General features: G+C 43.3%; 1 protein-coding gene across 2 annotated transcripts in view; it reads right to left on the reverse strand.

Annotated features, from left to right (window-relative positions):
• Window positions 1-20,000, reverse strand: part of corin (corin, serine peptidase) — a 40,653-nt gene that overhangs the window by 14,604 nt on the left and 6,049 nt on the right. The window contains exons 5-13 of one of the 2 annotated variants that reach the window (XM_084098107.1): window positions 19,730-19,940; window positions 12,126-12,310; window positions 11,921-12,034; window positions 11,380-11,487; window positions 8,570-8,680; window positions 6,002-6,124; window positions 5,822-5,926; window positions 3,037-3,268; window positions 987-1,132 (exon numbers count right to left, since the gene is read on the reverse strand). In XM_084098107.1, the coding sequence (XP_083954233.1) occupies window positions 987-1,132; window positions 3,037-3,268; window positions 5,822-5,926; window positions 6,002-6,124; window positions 8,570-8,680; window positions 11,380-11,487; window positions 11,921-12,034; window positions 12,126-12,310; window positions 19,730-19,940 (1,335 nt within the window). The remainder of the gene's footprint in view (window positions 1-986; window positions 1,133-3,036; window positions 3,269-5,821; window positions 5,927-6,001; window positions 6,125-8,569; window positions 8,681-11,379; window positions 11,488-11,920; window positions 12,035-12,125; window positions 12,311-19,729; window positions 19,941-20,000) is intronic. The other variant, XM_084098108.1, reaches the window with a different exon arrangement.

The following is a 20,000-nucleotide window of genomic DNA, read 5'->3' on the forward strand; positions in this document are numbered from 1 at the left end:
ACACACACACGCACGCGCACACACACACACGCACATACACACACGCACACACACACACATGCACGCACGCACACAAACACACGCACGCACACAAACACACGCACATACACACGCACACACACACACGCACGCACGCACACAAACACACACACACAGACACACACACACACAAACACACACACGCACATAAACACACGCACATACACAAACACACGCACACACACACACACACACACACGCATGCACACACACACACACGCACATACACACACGCACATACACAAACACACGCACACACACACAAACACACACACACACACACATATTTTCAGGTTACAGAATGATCTTCATTTGATTATGTGCTCTTGATTCTTTTACACTGGTATATTTTTACACTGGTATATTTTTACACTGGTATTTTTTACACTGGTATATTTTTACACTGGTATGTTTAGCGGGTAAAGATCTGTTCATTTGTTGATCTTGAACTCTAGGCTTTACTCTATAGGGGTCAATGGCAGCCAATAGAAACACGGTTAAAAGCGAGGGACGTTTGACACACTGATGACGAGGACTGAACATTTCTGCCTGAAATCTGAAATACAAATCCTCATTTGTAAGTCGCTTTGGACAAAAGCATCTTCTGAATGATTAAATATAAATTAAATGTTGTCAGATATAAGGCACTAATGTTTGGTGTAATGGAGAGAGACAGAACTCTTTCTCCACGGGTCATGTCACATGATCTGAACTGATTCTGGAGACTGTAGTGTGACGAGAAACGGCAGAATAATGAATTCTAGCCTTCGGTCAAAGAACATCTGATCACTTTTACCACTTTGAAACCAAAATCGCAGTTTTGTTCCTGCATGCGTTTCTCTGCTTGGCACCGTGACTGCTCATTGCAGACATATTTAATTTAGTGTTGTGTGATTTAGGAAGACATATTCAGCTCAGCTTTAGTTTGTGAGTGTGTGCAAACTGACCGTTCACATCCGGGTCAGGAAGTAAACAGGAACTGTTCGCTTGACCTTCCTCTGGAAACTGAGCACAGTCTGTGTCGTTAGGCCACTGCAATCCCACAAGTCTTAGCACTAACTCACAGCTCTGCTTTGAGCTCCTACACAGAGACCTGACTCACACACACACACACACACAGTCATCAATGTCATTATATACAGGGTTTGAAATAAACACCTGCTCAAAAATCATCAGTGTCGGGAAACGCTGCCAATCTCGAGCCAATTTGGCGTGTTAATTATAATGTTTACTCACTTTACTGGGGAGTTTGTGTAAGACAAATCAGTGCAGATTTAGCGCAAATACTCGAGAGTCATCATGATATATTAAATACAGTGTATTGTGCAGAATCTGCTCATATCTGCTTACTTGAACACACACGTCACTACACAACAAATAACGGCATGCTTGTTCATTTATATTGAAGCAATAGCGAAGATTAAAAAGCATTTGGTGAACAGAAAACACATTTTCTGATGTTCTCTGTACTGTATTAATCTGTACAACTAAAACACATACACTCACCTAAAGGATTATTAGGAACACCATACTAATACTGTGTTTGACCCCTTTCGCCTTCAGAACTGCCTTAATTCTACGTGGCATTGATTCAACAAGGTGCTGAAAGCATTCTTTAGAAACGTTGGCCCATATTGATAGGATAGCATCTTGCAGTTGATGGAGATTTGTGGGATGCACATCCAGGGCACGAAGCTCCCGTTCCACCACATCCCAAAGATGCTCTATTGGGTTGAGATCTGGTGACTGTGGGGGCCATTTTAGTACAGTGAACTCATTGTCATGTTCAAGAAACCAATTTGAAATGATTCGAGCTTTGTGACATGGTGCATTATCCTGCTGGAAGTAGCCATCAGAGGATGGGTACATGGTGGTCATAAAGGGATGGACATGGTCAGAAACAATGCTCAGGTAGGCCGTGGCATTTAAACGATGCCCAATTGGCACTAAGGGGCCTAAAGTGTGCCAAGAAAACATCCCCCACACCATTACACCACCACCACCAGCCTGCACAGTGGTAACAAGGCATGATGGATCCATGTTCTCATTCTGTTTACGCCAAATTCTGACTCTACCATCTGATTGTCTCAACAGAAATCGAGACTCATCAGACCAGGCAACATTTTTCCAGTCTTCAACTGTCCAATTTTGGTGAGCTCGTGCAAATTGTAGCCTCTTTTTCCTATTTGTAGTGGAGATGAGTGGTACCCGGTGGGGTCTTCTGCTGTTGTAGCCCATCCGCCTCAAGGTTGTGCGTGTTGTGGCTTCACAAATGCTTTGCTGCATACCTCGGTTGTAACGAGTGGTTATTTCAGTCAAAGTTGCTCTTCTATCAGCTTGAATCAGTCGGCCCATTCTCCTCTGAACTCTAGCATCAACAAGGCATTTTCGCCCACAGGACTGCCGCATACTGGATGTTTTTCCCTTTTCACACCATTCTTTGTTAACCCTAGAAATGGTTGTGCGTGAAAATCCCAGTAACTGAGCAGATTGTGAAATACTCAGACCGGCCCGTCTGGCACCAACAACCATGCCACGCTCAAAATTGCTTAAATCACCTTTCTTTCCCATTCTGACATTCAGTTTGGAGTTCAGGAGATTGTCTTGACCAGGACCACACCCCTAAATGCATTGAAGCAACTGCCATGTGATTGGTTGATTAGATAATTGCATTAATGAGAAATTGAACAGGTGTTCCTAATAATCCTTTAGGTGAGTGTATTTGGTGAAAAGGATGAAAGAGGAAGAGAGGAGATGCTGGATGACAGGATTTAGTTTGAATAAAAATAATTTTATAATGTACAGTATATATATACAGTATATATAAAGCTGTGACATAGTTCATCTGTTTGTTTGTTTTCGGCAAGTAGAAGTTTTGAAAGGCCGGTAACTTAAAAATTTTGTAGCCACATTGGCCGGTGAGTAAAAAAAGTTAATTTAAAACTCTGATTATATGTGATCACACACACACACACACACACACACACACACACTGACCTGCAGGGCGGCACCCTCTGCTGTGTTACAGGGTCACACATTGGCACCAGCACCGTACAGGCGAAGAACATGAGGTATTTGTAGCAGTTGGTCTGGACGAGCGCGGGGAAGAGCGAGGACTCCCAGCTCAGCGACGTCTCCTTCTGAGACTGGTGGCCCAGATAGTTGGGGAACCTGGTGGAGTTATAGGGCACGTTCATGCAGATCTCCACAGAGATGGGCTCGCAGACGCCTGCAAAACACAGGCAGATCATCATCAACATTCATCCTCTCAGGTTTTTCTGTGTGTTTTTATTGCTCTTTTTCATTTATTTATTAGTTTATTTAACAGGGACAATACTGAAACATTGCTAGAATTTCCAGCAGCCAAAGGCTATGTTCAGCCCAGTCCCTGGTTAGGCTTTTCAAACAACAATTCAACAATAATCACAGGAAAAACTAAGCAAAAAGTAAAAAAATTAAATAATAATAACAAAAATAAAGAAAGCTGAGACTGTATACGACCATCAGTGTTCACAAACCTGCTTTTGTTTGAACTACTTTTTTTTTTTTCTTTGAAAAATGTTCAACTTTTTGCATTTTCAGTTTAAATGAGTTTCTTCAGTTCAGTTTCAGCTGAGAATATGATTGTGCAAATGTAGTTTTTCTCTTCGGTCCTGTGCCGTTCCTCTTGTAGAGATCCTCTTACTACTCTGGTTTAATATCACAAGGCAGATGATATCTGGAGCAAAATTATTTACACATTTAAAAACTATTTTAATTTATGCAAAACTAAGCAAAATATATTTTTGTAAAGCATTACAATGGTGCCATCTAATTGGTTTCTTGTCCAAAATGTTAAATGTTTGTTTATATAGAGATCTAACAGGTTTCATAGTCAGCTGAGAAACCTGACCAGTGCATGCATGTATAAGTTTTATAAATTGGATGCTTTCAGGGATATATACGGTCTAATCATATAAAAACAATTACGTTTTTTTCTGATTGTTCAACACAGCCTCTTTACATGCACATAAAATTTCAATTGAGAATTTAAAATAACAGCTAAATATTTAAATTAATTAACTGTCTCTATTGCCTATTGATTGATCTTCATATTAAAACCATTCATTTCCTTCCCTCTAATTTAAAAACACATTGAGCACGTTTACATTTACACCAATACTCTTATAACTCACAAAAATCAGCATATTGAAATAACCCGTTGTCCCGGTTTACATGCGAACCAATGGCAACGCAAGTTTAAGACTTTAAGACTCTAGATTTTATTAATAAATCAGGTTATTATTTCCCAGTAGTGATGTCAAAACGTAATCATTCATGATTTGAGTCTGAGTATTCCATTTGTTATGTCTGTTGTGATGTTAAAGCATTAGAAACTGAAGAAGAGTATTGCACATGCTCTCGTGTCCTTACAGATGCAGCGCTCTGACTGACGCACATGAACCTTCTTGATCAACAGTCGGAGTTTGAGATATATTTAACGATTTACTGAGTAAAGTAATGCATTACAAGTAACATGCATTACGTAATCAGATTACTTTTTTGATGTAACAAGTAATCAGATTACTTTTTGATGTTACAAGTAACGCATTATAAGTAACATGCTTTATGTAATCAGATTACTTTTTTGATGTAACGAGTAATCAGATTACTTTTTGATGTTACAAGTAACGCATTATAAGTAACATGCATTATGTAATCAGATTACTTTTTTGATGTAACGAGTAATCAGATTACTTTTTGATGTTACAAGTAACGCATTAAGTAACATGCATTATGTAATCAGATTACTTTTTTGATGTAACAAGTAATCAGATTACTTTTTGATGTTACAAGTAACACATTATAAGTAACATGCATTATGTAATCAGATTACTTTTTTGATGTAACAAGTAATCAGATTACTTTTGATGTAACGAGTAATCAGATTACTTTTTTGATGAAACAAGTAATCAGATTACTTTTTGATGTTACAAGTAACGCATTATAAGTAACATGCATTATGTAATCAGATTACTTTTGATGTAACGAGTAATCAGATTATTTTTTTGATGTAACGAGTAATCAGATTACTTTTTGATGTTGCAAGTAACGCATTATAAGTAACATGCATTATGTAATCAGATTACTTTTTTGACATAACTGCAAATTACAATCTAATAACACAAATAACATTTATTTACAGTTACTGCAGATTAAGTGTTTTAAAGAACAACAGTCACAGTAATAGTATGAATTGTAACTGAAATATAGCTAGTGATGGATGATGTCCAATTTTAGTGGACAGGTGATTAATCAGAATTTCTAAAATCAATACTTGGAAAATGTAACAATGATATGACTCCTTAGATGTGACAAAAAAGTTTTTACCTGCAAGAGTCCTAGGATAAAACGAATGGATGTATATTCTGTAGCAACTTGGCATTTCTGACTGACTTTTGGAGAAAACGAATCCCACATACACTAGGTGGCAGTGTAATGCATGATGCAATAGAGTTCACTGTCGAGCTTGATGTGCAGTTATGCAATCAAACCCATGCATACGCAAGAAATGTTTTTAATAGGGCTCCACTGTAGTGACCTCTCTGAGTGAAAGGGTTAAAGTGTGCTGTTCCCACACATTAAAACTTTAGGACGCTTAAACTCGAGATTTTTGTTGCTTGGCTAAACTAAGTGACACTAAATCTAGAGTAAAACATGGAAGTAATACATGGGAAACTTTGCAGTGCTCTGTGTGTGGCCAGAGGTCAGAGGTCACAGGTCAGAGGTCAGTTTCACTCACTGCAGTTGTTGCCAGTGTTGTTGCGCAGGTCACATGACGTGTTTCCATGACAGCCAGAGGAGGAGGAAGAACAACCGGACTGACCAGGAGGACACAAACCCTGAGCTGAGAGACAGAGCCATCAGTGTGTGTGTGTGTGTGTGCGTGTGTGTTTGTGTGTGAGAGTGTGTGCGCACTTACTCTGTTGTTGTGTGCAGTTTTCTTCATCACTGCCATCTTTACAGTCATCTTCACCATCGCAGCGAAAGGCACTGGGAATGCACTGCTTGTTCCTGCACTCCACTAAACCCTGGGACTTACACGCTACACACACACACACACACACACACACACACACACACGTTAATGCACTGCAGGGTTACACAAACACACAGTACAGTGAAGGCACAGTAGTTGAGCTCTTGTCCAGGCAGTTGTGGTCTCCATCACAGAGCCACACACACACACACACACTCTCACTCACACACACACACACACACACACACCTAACCCTAAGTCAAGTCAAGTCTCCTTCATCTATACAGCGCTTTTACCAAAATAGACTGTTTCAAAGCAGCTTTACAGTGAGAACAGGAGATTAAAGTTAGTTTTGATTGATTCACTTCCATTGTAAAGATCATTAGTTATTAACTTAGAGGCCGCTAACACGACACCGTTCTCACAGAAAACCCTTATGCGCTCCGGCTGCTCATTCACACAACAGTGTTTGGAGCTCGAGAACGCAAACCCTGAAATATGTTCCAAGGTGCAAGCATTAAAAAAAAGAAATTATCTCTGTGCAAACTTCAAAAATGCGAATCTGTGAAAACGGTGACGGCGTACACATGCGTATTACCGCATATATTAATATTAAAAAATTAATCGTTAGATTAATCGATGCATCGAAAAAATAATCGCTAGATTAACTGTTTAAAAAATAATCATTTATCCCAGCCCTAGTATTACGTGTTCAGTCTATAGAGATGCGTGTTTGAATATATATGTGCACAGGTGTGTGACTTTCTTTACAGATTGACCTCAACAAATTACTTGTCTGGCCTTAAATTCATAATACAGAATTTTGTCGCTTCCACGTATCCTTGTGAACTGGAATCATTTTGACAACGTTTTATCTCTACTGAGGTCTCTACTCGAGCTGCTGCGTTTCGGACCAGCTGTAGTTTGTTTATTAAGCGTGCAGGGCAACCACCCAGTAGAGCATTACAGTAATCTAGCCTTGAGCTCATGAACGCATGAACTAACTGTTCCACATTTGTCAATGAGAGCATATGACGTAATTTAGATATATTTTTAAGATGGAAAAATGTGGTTTTACAGATACTAGACACGTGACTTTCAAATGAAAGATTGGTATCAAAGAGCACACACACACACACACACACACACACACACACACACACACACACACACACACACACACACACCCACCCAGGTTCCTAACCGACGACGAGGACTTGACAGAGCAGCCATCAAGTGTTAGACAGTATTCTAGATTATTACGTGAGGAAGTTTTTTGTCCAATAATTAGAATCTCTGTTTTTTCAGAGTTTAGTCGTAGGAAATTACGAGTCATCCACTTTTTTATATCAGCTGTGCATTCCGTTAATTTAGTGAATTGGTAAGTTTCGTCTGGCGTGAAGAAATATAGAGCTGAGTATCATCAGCATAACAGTGAAAACTAATGCTATGCTTCCTAATGATATCTCCTAAGGGTAGCATGTACAGAGTGTGTGTGTGTGTGTGTGTGTGTGAGAGGGTAGCATGTACAGAGTGTGTGTGTGTGTGTGTGTGTGTGTGTGTGTAGCATGTACAGAGTGAACAGCAGCGGTCCTAGTACTGAGCCTTGTGGCACGCCATACTGAACTTGTGATCGATGAGACATCTCTTCATTTACTGCTACAAACTGATAACGGTCAGATAAGTGTGATTTAAACCATGTTAATGCAATTCCACTAATGCCAACATCATTTTCGAGTCTATTTAAAAGAATGTTGTGGTCAATAGTGTAAAATGCAGCACTAAGATCGAGTAACACTAATAGAGAGACACAACCACGATCGGATGATAAGAGCAAATCATGTGTGACTCTAACGAGAGCCGTCTCAGTACTATGGTACAGTCTAAATCCGGACTGGAAATCCTCAGATATCATTTCTTTCTAGAAAGGAACACAGTTGTGAGGATACCGCCTTTTCTAGTGTCTTTGACAGAACGGTAGATTCGAGATCGGCCTGTAATTGACTAATTCTGTACGATCAAGTTGCAGTTTTTTAACGGTTTAATCATAGCCAGCTTAAAGGTTTTTGGTACGTATCCTAGAGACAAAGACGAATTAATGATATTAAGAAGAGGATCTGTGACCTCTGGAAGCATCTCTTTCAGTAGCGTCTCTTTCACACACACACACACACACACACACACACACACACACACACACACACACACACACACACACACACACACACACACACACACAGACACAGACACACAGACACACACACACACACACACACGCCCCTAAACCTACCCATCACAGGAAACTTTCTGCATTTTTACATTTCCAAAAAAACTCATTCTGTATGATTTATAAGCTTGTTTACCCATGGGGACCTCTATTTAGGTCCCCACTGTGACACGAGTCCCCATGAGTCTGTGTGCATTCAGGTTGAAGTCCCCACCGGGATAGAAAAACAGGTACACACATACACACACACACACACACACACACACCCACCCACACACACTCACAGCAGTTCATCTCGTCACTCTTGTCCAGGCAGTCGTGGTCTCCGTCACAGAGCCAGTCTCGAGGAACACATCGTCCATCTCCACAGCGATACTCTTCAGCCGAATTACACACTGACGAAACAGACCATAATTACACTTCAGGACAGAACAATGACTCAAAGAAGGAAAACACATAAGCAGAATTCTTTATCCTTTATTGGGAAGTAGAACGTTTAACCCCGATAAACAACGAACTGTTCAAAACATCTTCAAAGCTTTCTGGAACAGTTTGCTCCGGCTGGTAAACACCTTTAGCTCCCATTGGTCAATGGTGATGATGATGTAACATGTGGGTGTGGCTCGGAGGCTCCGCCTCCTTTGAGGTGTAAATCTCTGGTTCATTTCTCTTGTTCAGTCCATCGAGGTCAGAGCGAGTACAAACATGAACACACTGAGAGCTGCTTTATAGTCAGGGATGTAGTGGAGGCTAAACGCACGTAAACGCCGTTTACGCACCTCCCAAAATTCGGAAAAAGCGTTTGCCCACCTCCAAAGTGCGTTTATCCATCTCTAAATTGCGTTTATCCATCTCTAAATTGCGTTTATCCATCTCTAAATTGCGTTTATCCACCTCTAAATTTCATGTTATTTGAGCGGACTTTGCTTTTCCAGTGCGTGATCGCCGATCGGTACATGATTCGAGCATTTGGGCCGTTAACGACTGAGCAGAACGCGCAGCGCAAACACGGAGCAGAACATTGAGCAGAGAGCGCAGCGTGCCGACACACACACATACACACACGGAAAAAAAGAGAACGGCGCACACACGGAGCAGAAAACACACGCTCGTGAAGTTACTAAACAAGCTGCGCGAAACTGAAACTTGATCTCTGCCGCAACAGGAAATCATTAAAACGAGGCAAAAAAAGTGATTTAAAAAAAAAAATTTATTACAGGCAGCTGGTTTAATGTAGGGAGCATGTCAAAACCCAACTGTACAGGAGATTCAGAGGGAATCAAGCCTGCACCAGGTTAAAGACTTTTCCCTCTACAGGGAAACACTGATGCACATTTTTCTGATAGACCAAACAACTAATCAATTAATCGAGGAAATATTCAACAGATTAATCGACTATGAAAATAATCCCAAATCCCTAATCATTATGCACAAGTGCATTGCATTGGAAGCCCTGGATATAAGCCTCCCTCTCGATCTCTCTTAAATATTTTTGTTCTCTGTTTTGTCATTTAGTAAACTTTATAGATTTCAACCATATTATTCCTTCTTGAGTCTCTTTAACAAGAACTTAGATTAATGTATGAATTGAATAGTGATTGTGTGACCTATGATGAGGGAACAACCAGTGATACCCTTGGTAGTACCATCAAATGATAACCTATAGCGATGTCATCAGGATACACACACCGGTAGGCAGTGGCCCACCTTACTGGGTGACCAAGTTGTGGTCCACCAGAATTTATAGTTTACCCACCTCTTTTTTTACCACTACACCACTGTTTATAGTAGAAACTGAAGCATGTGATTCTGAATAATAGACACACTAACACTGTTTTTCAATTTTAATACTGTAAAGCTGCTGGTTTTAAGCATTGCTGTATGAATAAACGTGACGTGACTGTAGATCTGAATCTCAGAGCTGCTGCAAACATCCACTATGATCAGATGCTTTCTGAACCGCTGTTTTCTCTTTTTTGTTGCTTATTTTGTTCTTGAGAGGAAAACTCGAAGAACATGTGTACATATTCATCTAAACGTGGATGTTGTTGGGATATTCCCTAACAGTACATGACTGCAAAGGTATTTCTCACTTCTTTTTACCCCCAAGTGAAGAAAGAAGATGAAGTTTGCCGTGAGTGTATCGGGCCTTGACAGTAACTTTAGCGTTCAGAATTAATATATCTGCTAATTTAATTAATATATCTGCTAATAATATATCTGCTAATTTTTTAGCAGATATATTAAAGCTGATAAATAATGTATTATTTCCTTCAGCTGAGACACTTCAGATGCGCACTGATCAACATGATGGTTTTGAATTGCTTGAAATATGATTGTAAAATACAGTTCAGTGCAACATGTTCTGTCATATCGGCTTCATAAAATCATAATGAGAACATTATAATTGTGTGGGAAGTGTTTTTTAATTGTGAGACTTTTGTTTTTGTAATCAGGCTCTCAAAAATTATAATTGGATTTAGGTTTATCAGCCAATATATCGGTTATCGGCTTTCAAATATATAGAATTATCGGTTATCAGTATCGGACAAAATGTTGATATTGGTGCATCCCTTCTCTTCAGTGATCGGCTCTGAATATTGCTGTGCCATTAAGCACATGCGTTAACATGTTCAGTTTGACAGCCATAGTTGTAATTGTTGCTAATGTAACTAGTGTAAATAGGTTAAATTATGCCATAAATGGGGACAGCGCCATCTAGTGATGGCATTTAGCGAGTGGAATAGGAGTTGAGGGGAAATGCTGTGGGTAAGTTGCACGTTCTTAGCGGTCTGGGAATTATCACTTAAAAGTGTTCAAAACACATAAATAACTGCTTTATTGTGAATGTACATTACAGTGAACATCTTATGAATCTCTTGATGCCTGTTTGGCACTGAATGAGCTATTTCATGTTGAGTTATTTCGACTTTGCATTACGAGGCCCGATCGTAATTTCTTTGTGTGTTATCTTGTGTTTTATGAAGGACTGATGTATTCCCTCTGCTACGATCTCCCTTATTTCCCTTTTGCCTGTTACCAACTGATCTGATCTCAATAGTAAACTTAAATGAAGCATTTCAAACGTGCTCACCACAGTTCTGCTCATCGCTCAGATCGCCGCAGTCATCGTAGCCATCGCACACGAGATCAGAAGTGACACAGCGTCCAGTGGCACACACATACTGTCCATCTGCACACGCTGGACAAACGACAGGAGGAGAAGATCACAGTCAGATGTGTGATGCATTGCGTGTGAACAAGTGCTTCTCAAAGCAGACATCTTCAATACCTCAAAGGAGACGAGGAGTGAGGGAGCTAATCGTGAGGATACACAGCTGTGTGTGAAACCGCACGTTTTTACCTCTGCAGTTTAAATAAATCATACATGTTCTAAATAAATAACGAGGCATCTTGATTAATTAATATTTACTATGAATTTCTTAAATAACTAAACTTCAACAACTTATAAAGGCAGGTCTTGAGCGCAGCTGATGATGCTGTGAAGTGACGCTCGAGTGATCAAGAATATGTACGAATAAGTTTTCCGTCGCTTCCACTTCATTTTCTCATTTCTTGAGGAGCTGAAAACACAAGGAAAGGAAAGGAAGCACAAATGAGAAATGAAAACTTACTGCAATTGGCCTCGTCGCTCCAGTCGTCGCAGTCGTTGTATCCGTTGCACACTAGTTTGAAAGGGACACATATTCCCGTCGCACACAGGAAGTGATCGCTTCCTCCACACACAGCTTAAGACAACAATCACAGAAAGACAAACCATCAGAACTTCATTCCAAATGCAGTTCCGGTCTCTGAAGAAAGCCATGTTTCCCGACTCACAGAGTTTTCCTCTGGCCTGTCGTGGCGTGTAACAGAGCGGTGTGTTTTCAGCGCCGGTTCCCGTGATGTTGGTGAACTGAGAGCAGCGCAGGAACTCTGGCCAGGAGGCGTTGAACATCTGCAGAACGGGTTCACAGCCTTCACGAGCCGCCTCACAGAACGACTGACACGGCAGCACCAGGGTCCTGTAAGACAAGCGGCGCTCGTGAGAAACACGTGAGCTACACTGCAGAACATGCTTTTCTTACTCAGTGTTTTCGTCTTGTTTCCAGTCCAAATATCTAAAAATTCTTTGTGGGGTTTGACAAAATAAACTTAATTTCAAACGGAAACAAGATTATTTTTCTGACCCCATTGGCAGAAAACAATACATAAAATCTTTTGGCATTTTACTACTTTAGTAAAGGCATCTTAATTTAAGAATTTTTAGATATTTAGACTGGAAACATGACAAAAATACTGAGTAAGAAAAGCATTTTTGCAGTGTAGTGTTTCATATAGTAACAGCACTACTGACTCGCGTGACTATACACTTACACACTATAGTGATGGGCGATTTCGAAACACTGCTTCATGAAGCTTCAAAACCTTTACAAATCTTTTGTTTCGAATCAGCGGTTCGAAGCGTGTATCAAACCGCCAAAATCACGTGATTTCAGTAAATGAGGCTTCGTTATGTCGAAACGGTTTCGAAACGTTTAGAAATTTCAATGGTTCACCGCTGGGGGGCGCTGATCTCTGTGAACCCATGAATCATGAGGAGTCACTGAGGTCGCTGAACCATTGAACAAGTGTCTACGAGTGATCTCTGATGAGTTTTATACATTTGTAGAAGTTTCAATTTGACATTGGTATAATTAAAAGGTAGACTGGGTAAACCCGGCGATTTGATTTCGCTCAGGCTGGAAACCTGTACATTTATCTCTGCTGCTTCCTTTACAAATTTGCGGGAACCAATCACAAACTGGCTTATCCACCTGGCGCGCTATTGGCGGGTTTAATCCAATCCAATTCCAGAGCCGTTACGGCTCTGTCCAATTCCTTTTAACCTCTCGACGATGCTCAGTGGCTTCTTTTTAGCAAACAAATCGCTCGAGTGGGTGCAAATACCATCGCTCTGCAAAGTTCGTCACCCGGATCATTAGTCTGATTGGTTGAAGGACTATCCAATTGCGTACAGAGTCATTTGAACTCTGCCTGTTGATCCCGCCTCTTGTGCAGTGGAAAACACAGAGCAGACTCTCCAGACTAATGTTCGATCTTAAAGATTGAGCTTGGTCTAATGATAAAGGAATAATAGTAGATATAATAGTCTCTTATTGGCCTGTTTAGCTGAGCCATCCATGGAACAAACAAAACAAGCCCTGAAAATTGATAAAAGAACACATATTATACACACACTTGACATTTGATATTATAAGATGATTAGTTAATTGCATTCAATAGATTTTACTTTCAATAAAACATATGCAATGAGTTTGTAAAAGCTGTTTTTGTGCATGTTTGGTCTGAGTTGTTGTTGCATTTACACTGTTTTGAACAGCAGGGGTCACAAGTGTGGCGTTTCCAACGCTTCGAAACAGTGAATCATTTGTCAGTAGCTGTGTTTCCATCCAAAGATGCAAATTTATCTTATGCACAAAATTGGAATATGACATAAAACATTTTCGAGTAAAGCAGCTTTTTCAACCCACGTGTTCAATCGTCACTTCCTGGGAAATTGGCACAAAATATCAGTAATAAAAATGTAAGTTCCTGCAATCTGGCTCTTTTCCCTCCATCATACAGCTGTAATCGAAATTATTCAACCAACATTGCAAATCAGGTTTATGGGCTAAATTTACAGACTTTCAGCTGTTTGCAGTGAACAAATCAAACAAAAGTGATTGAAATAGCTCAACACAACAAATATTTCAAGTGGTTTCCCCAAATTCAACTGAAAATTCAACTTTTAATGACTTCTGCAGTCTCAAAATTATTCACCCCCTTCATGGCGAGCATCTTTAGCACTGAGTAGAACAGCCTTTTGCTGCAGACGAGATGTATAACCAGACAGAAGCTTCTGTTTCTGAGGAATCTGAGCCCGTTCCTCATGAGCAATTGTCACGGTTCATGAATTCACTGTTTTCTTCGTGTCTCGTGTATTTGTTGTTCTGTGTGTGTGGGTGTGTGTGAGTGGGCGTGACCGCTCGTTCCTGCTGATCAGCGCGCCAGCTGATCTCATTCCCCGCATCAGCTGCTGCCAATTCACTCACCTATAAAGACTCATCGCACTCTCCTCTCTTTGTCAGATCGTTGTTTGGTGTCCTCAGTGTGTGTGTCATCGTGTGCCGTCTCCAGTCCTGTTCCTGATTCGAGTTTCCTGTTCGGTGTCTTCGTGGTGTTCGTCTCATCTCGTCTGGATGTTCACTGTCACTGGATTCACCGTCACCTGTCTTCACCAGGACGCTGACCATCTAGTCCCTGCGCCACCAGCCCACCTGAGTTCCTGTACATTTTTGTGTCTTTTGACCCCTCAATAAAGAGTTACTTGCATCATTGCTTCCGCGTAATATATTATGACAGAACGATCTGACCAATCGATGGAAGCAGCAAGCGGATCCTCTTCTCCTCTGGAGGAATTCATCAAGTCCAGCATTTCACGGATGGATACCCAGGAGAGGAACATGAACGAGTCGGGTCGGGCTATTCAAGCTCTTGTGGCGCAGGTGTCCGAGCTCACCCAGCAATTGCAACATCTACGAGTTCCCACTGCGCCACCCACACCGGCCGCTCCCCCTGTACCACCAGAGGGCGTCTCCCAGTCAGAGCCCCGCCTACCTGTTCCCGAGCCATACAACGGTGAGCCAAACTATTGCAGAGCATTCCTAACACGCTGTTCAATGCATTTCTCTCTGCAGCCCAGGACCTTCGCTACTGAACAGAGCAAGGTGGCGTTTGTGCTCACGCTACTGACTGGGAGGGCAGCTCTATGGGGGACGGCGGTGTGGGAGAACCAAGATCCATGCTGTGCCTCGTTCCAGACACTCACCGCCGAAATGAAAGGAGTCTTCGACCGCGCGGTAGCGGGAAGAGAAGCGGCACGGGTTCTCGCGGACCTCAAGCAAGGCGAAAGATCTGTATCTGATTACTCTATCGAGTTCCAGACTTTGTCGGCAGAGTGTCAGTGGAACGAGGAGGCGCAGTGGGATATGTTCCTGCATGGGCTGGCTGACTGCGTCCAGCGAGAGATTTATGCCCTGGACTTACCCACTTCACTTCATGAGTTGATCGAACTGGCGCTTTGTGTAGATTCCCGACTCTCCCGAGTCGAACGTCAGAGGTTACCCGCTCGGGTCTCTGGAGCGGCTGAGACTATGCGAGCCAGCGGCGGGGACGCGGTCAGCCCCGTCTACGATCACGAGCCCATGCAGGTCGGGCGAGCTCGGCTTTCCCGGGAGGAGAAGGAAAGGTGGAGATCCCAGGGCCTTTGCTTTTACTGTGGCGCTGCAGGTCATTTTGTTTATAACTGCCCGGTAAGGGCAAGCCCGGCAGTAAATCTGAGGCTACTGTCGGGTGGGATCTCCGCTGAGAAGACCTCATCAACATCTACGCTCCTCCCGGTAAGACTAAGATGGTCAGCCCACACTCACGACTGTCGAGCACTACTGGACTCTGGGGCCGAGGGTAACTTCATGGAGTAACTTCACGCAGTTCACGCTCTCAACGGCCAAGCTCTTCCCACCATTTCATTTACCACTGGACCTATCACACTCATCGTATCTGGCAACCACACGGAAACTACTTCCTTCTACATTCTGGACTCCCCCCTCGCACCCATTGTTTTAGGACACCCCTGGCTCATTAAACACAACCCCAAGATTGACTGGCAGCAGAGATCAGTGTTGGAGTGGAGCAGTAAATGTCATGAGTCCTGTCTTGTGTCTGCTTGTTCGTCTGTTTCTGTTTCTGCGTTTCAGGAGGAAGCAGTGGATTTGTCAAACGTGCCCACGGAGTATCAGGACCTGAAGGAAGTGTTCAGTAAGTCTCGTGCTGCTTCCCTCCCTCCGCATCCTCCCTATGACTGTGCTATAGAGTTACTGGCAGGTACGTCTCCGCCTAAGGGCAAGTTATATTCACTTTCTGTTCCAGAAAGAGAGACTATGGAGAAATATATTTCTGATTCTCTAGCAGCGGGGTTCATCCGTCCCTCCTCTTCTCCAGCGGGGGCGGGGTTCTTTTTTGTGGGGAAGAAGAACGGATCCCTGCGACCTTGTATTGACTACCGGGGGCTGAACAGCATCACGGTAAAGAATACTTATCCTTTACCGCTGATGTCTTCAGCCTTCGAGAGGTTGCAGGGAGCGTCGGTCTTCACTAAATTGGACTTACGTAATGCTTATCATTTGGTCCGCATCAGGAAGGGGGATGAATGGAAGACTGCTTTTAACACCCCCAGGGGGCACTTTGAATACTTGGTCATGCCCTTCGGCTTGTCCAACTCCCCAGCAGTCTTCCAGGCACTCGTCAACGACGTGCTGCGAGATATGGTCGATCAGTTCATATATGTCTACCTGGATGACATATTGATTTTTTCTTCTTCTCTCCAGAAGCACGTGCAGCACGTTCGACGAGTGCTTCAGAGGCTGCTAGAGAATGGGCTTTTTGTCAAGGCGGAGAAATGCGCTTTTCATGCACAGTCTGTTCCTTTCTGTCGGGGGTACCTTTTATCGTTTGGACCGATCATAAGAATCTGGAATACATTAGAACTGCTAAAAGATTGAACTCCAGGCAGGCTCGGTGGGCACTTTTTTTCGGACGTTTTGACTTTACTCTCTCGTACCGCCCGGGCTCCAAGAACATCAAGCCCGATTCTTTATCACGCATTTTTGACCGTTCCGATCGCCCGTCTACTCCAGAGTGCATTTTTCCGGAGACCCTAATTATCTCCACACTCTCATGGGAGGTCGAATCGAAGGTCAAGACGGTCTTACAAGGGGTAACGCCTCCGGTCGGCTGTCCACCGAACCGTTTATTTGTGCCAGAGGGATTACGGTCCAACGTTATTCAGTGGGGGCATTGTTCCAATGTGGCTTGCCATCCAGGAGTCAGTCGCACTACATCTTTAGTCAAGCAACGATTTTGGTGGCCACGTATGGCTCGCGACGTTCACAGTTTTGTTTTGGCTTGCTCAGTTTGTGCCACTGGTAAGACTTCCAATCGACCCCCAGATGGGCTCCTTCAACCGCTGCCGATCCCTTCGAGACCCTGGTCCCATATCGCACTAGATTTTGTCACCGCCCTCCCACCCTCTCAGGGTAACACGGTAGTTTTGACCGTGGTGGACCGGTTCTCGAAGGTGGTCCATTTCATTCCCTTGCCCAAATTACCCTCAGCCAAGGAGACAGCGTTAACAGTCGTTAACCACGTCTTTCGGTTACATGGCCTCCCGACGGACGTGGTTTCCGACAGAGGACCCCAATTTGTGTCCAAATTTTGGCAAGAGTTTTGTAGATTACTGGGTGCGACTGTTAGTCTGTCCTCAGGGTTTCATCCCCAGAGCAATGGCCAAACTGAGAGAGCCAACCAGGATTTGGAGAGAACGTTGCGATGTCTGGTCTCCAAGAATCCTTCCTCATGGAGCCAACAACTGTCAATGGTGGAGTACGCCCACAATTCGTTACCAGTATCATCTACGGGCCTATCTCCGTTTGAGTGTAGTCTAGGTTACCAGCCACCAATTTTTCCTAGTCTGGAATCTGAAGTCGCGGTCCCCTCCGCTCACGCCTTCGTCCAGAGGTGTCATCGCACTTGGACTAGAGCCCGCGAGACTCTACTCCAAGCGGGAGCGCGCACCAAGGCCAAAGCCGATCGCCACCGGTCTAGGCCTCCCGTATACGTTGTTGGTCAAAAAGAGTGGCTTTCTACCAAGAACATTCCTCTCCGTTCCGTCTCTAATAAACTAGCTCCCAAATTTATTGGCCCGTTCACTGTCACCAAGATCATTAGCCCGGTGGCAGTCCGCCTCAAACTCCCTCCAGTGTACAGGAGGATTCATTCCGCCTTCCATGTTTCCAAAATAAAACCCGTGTTTCATTCTCGTATTAATCCGCCTGTCCCGGTTCCCCCCCCGCCGCGACTCGTAGAAGGGGAACCTACATATTCGGTTAATCGTATTCTGGACTCAAGGCGGAGGGGACGCGGATTCCAGTACTTGGTGGACTGGGAAGGTTACGGTCCGGAGGAGAGAAGTTAGGTTCCTGCTAGAGACATCCTGGATCACTCCCTTATTGATGATTACAATCGACAGGTAAGGGAGTCTGGGGACGCCAGGGGGCGTTCCTAGGAGAGGGGGTACTGTCACGGTTCATGAATTCACTGTTTTCTTCATGTCTCGTGTATTTGTTGTTCTGTGTGTGTGGGTGTGTGTGAGTGGGCGTGACCGCTCGTTCCTGCTGATCAGCGCGCCAGCTGATCTCATTCCCCGCATCAGCTGCTGCCAATTCACTCACCTATAAAGACTCATCGCACTCTCCTCTCTTTGTCAGATCGTTGTTTGGTGTCCTCAGTGTGTGTGTCATCGTGTGCCGTCTCCAGTCCTGTTCCTGATTCGAGTTTCCTGTTCGGTGTCTTCGTGGTGTTCGTCTCATCTCGTCTGGATGTTCACTGTCACTGGATTCACCGTCACCTGTCTTCACCAGCACGCTGACCATCTAGTCCCTGTGCCACCAGCCCACCCGAGATCCTGTACATTTTTGTGTCTTTTGACCCCTCAATAAAGAGTTACTTGCATCATTGCTTCCGCGTAATATATTATGACAGCAATGGCCTCCAGTTCAGGAATATTCTTGGCCTTCTTCAAATCCCACCAAAGATGTTCTATGGGGTTCAGGTCAGGTGACTGTGATGTCACTGTATAATCTCCCAGGACTTCTTCTGAAACCAAGCTTTGGTGGAATCTGAGGAATGCTTGTGATCATTGTCCTTCATTGTTCTTCACAGCTTATACTTGCAGTCACTCAAGGGTTTTTCCTTCTCAGAAATCTGGTTTCAGCCGAAGATATCGTCCTCCTTCTTCCCGTCCAGGGAGTGTAACCACTGTTCCTCTAACTCTGAACTTGCGATATGCTTCCAACGGTGTGTCGAGGAACACTGAGTGCCTTCGCTATCTTTCTGTACCATGTTCCTTGTTTGTTGAAGGATGATGAAATCTTCTCTTAACTTTTTGGACCTTAGCCATATTTCTAATATGCAGTCAAACATGACACTCAACAAACCTGGCCAGTTCAGATGTGTCATGTGTTCTAGCTCAAGTACACCTGCTGCAGCTAATGAAGCCCTTGATTAGTGAGAAACACCTGTTCTGCAGATCTGCGCTGTCCTGAGGGATTCTGTTCAGGGGGTGAATAATTCTGATCATTTTATCTGATCAGCGCTAGGCTCGATTCCTCACGTTATTTCCTCACGTTATTTCCGCATTATTGTTCTTGCTTTGGTGATGTTATTTGCTATTTAAACATATTGAACCTGAACACTGAGGCGTAGAGCGATCACACTGTATCATGCCTGTATTATTACACTGTATCATGCCTGTATTATTACACTGTATCATGCCTGTCACAGACCTGTGATCTCTGTGGCTGATGCATTGTGGGAGTGCGATGGAGCATCCGAACAGCATGATGTGTCTGTAGCAGGACAGCCGACTCAGATAGATGAAAAACTTCAGGAACATCTGGATCTCGTTGCTCTTGATGACCGTCACCCCCGGCAACAGGCCACTCTGATTATACGGCAGCATGTGACACTGGCTCTCAGTGATGTCAGAGCAGGAGCCTGTAACACACAAAGGGGAGATCTGATTGGCTGATGCACTGAGCAAGGAGTGATTTCAGT

This window comes from Abramis brama, assembly GCF_963993115.1.
Source record: "Abramis brama genome assembly, chromosome: 22".
NCBI classification, from domain to species: domain Eukaryota; kingdom Metazoa; phylum Chordata; class Actinopteri; order Cypriniformes; family Leuciscidae; genus Abramis; species Abramis brama.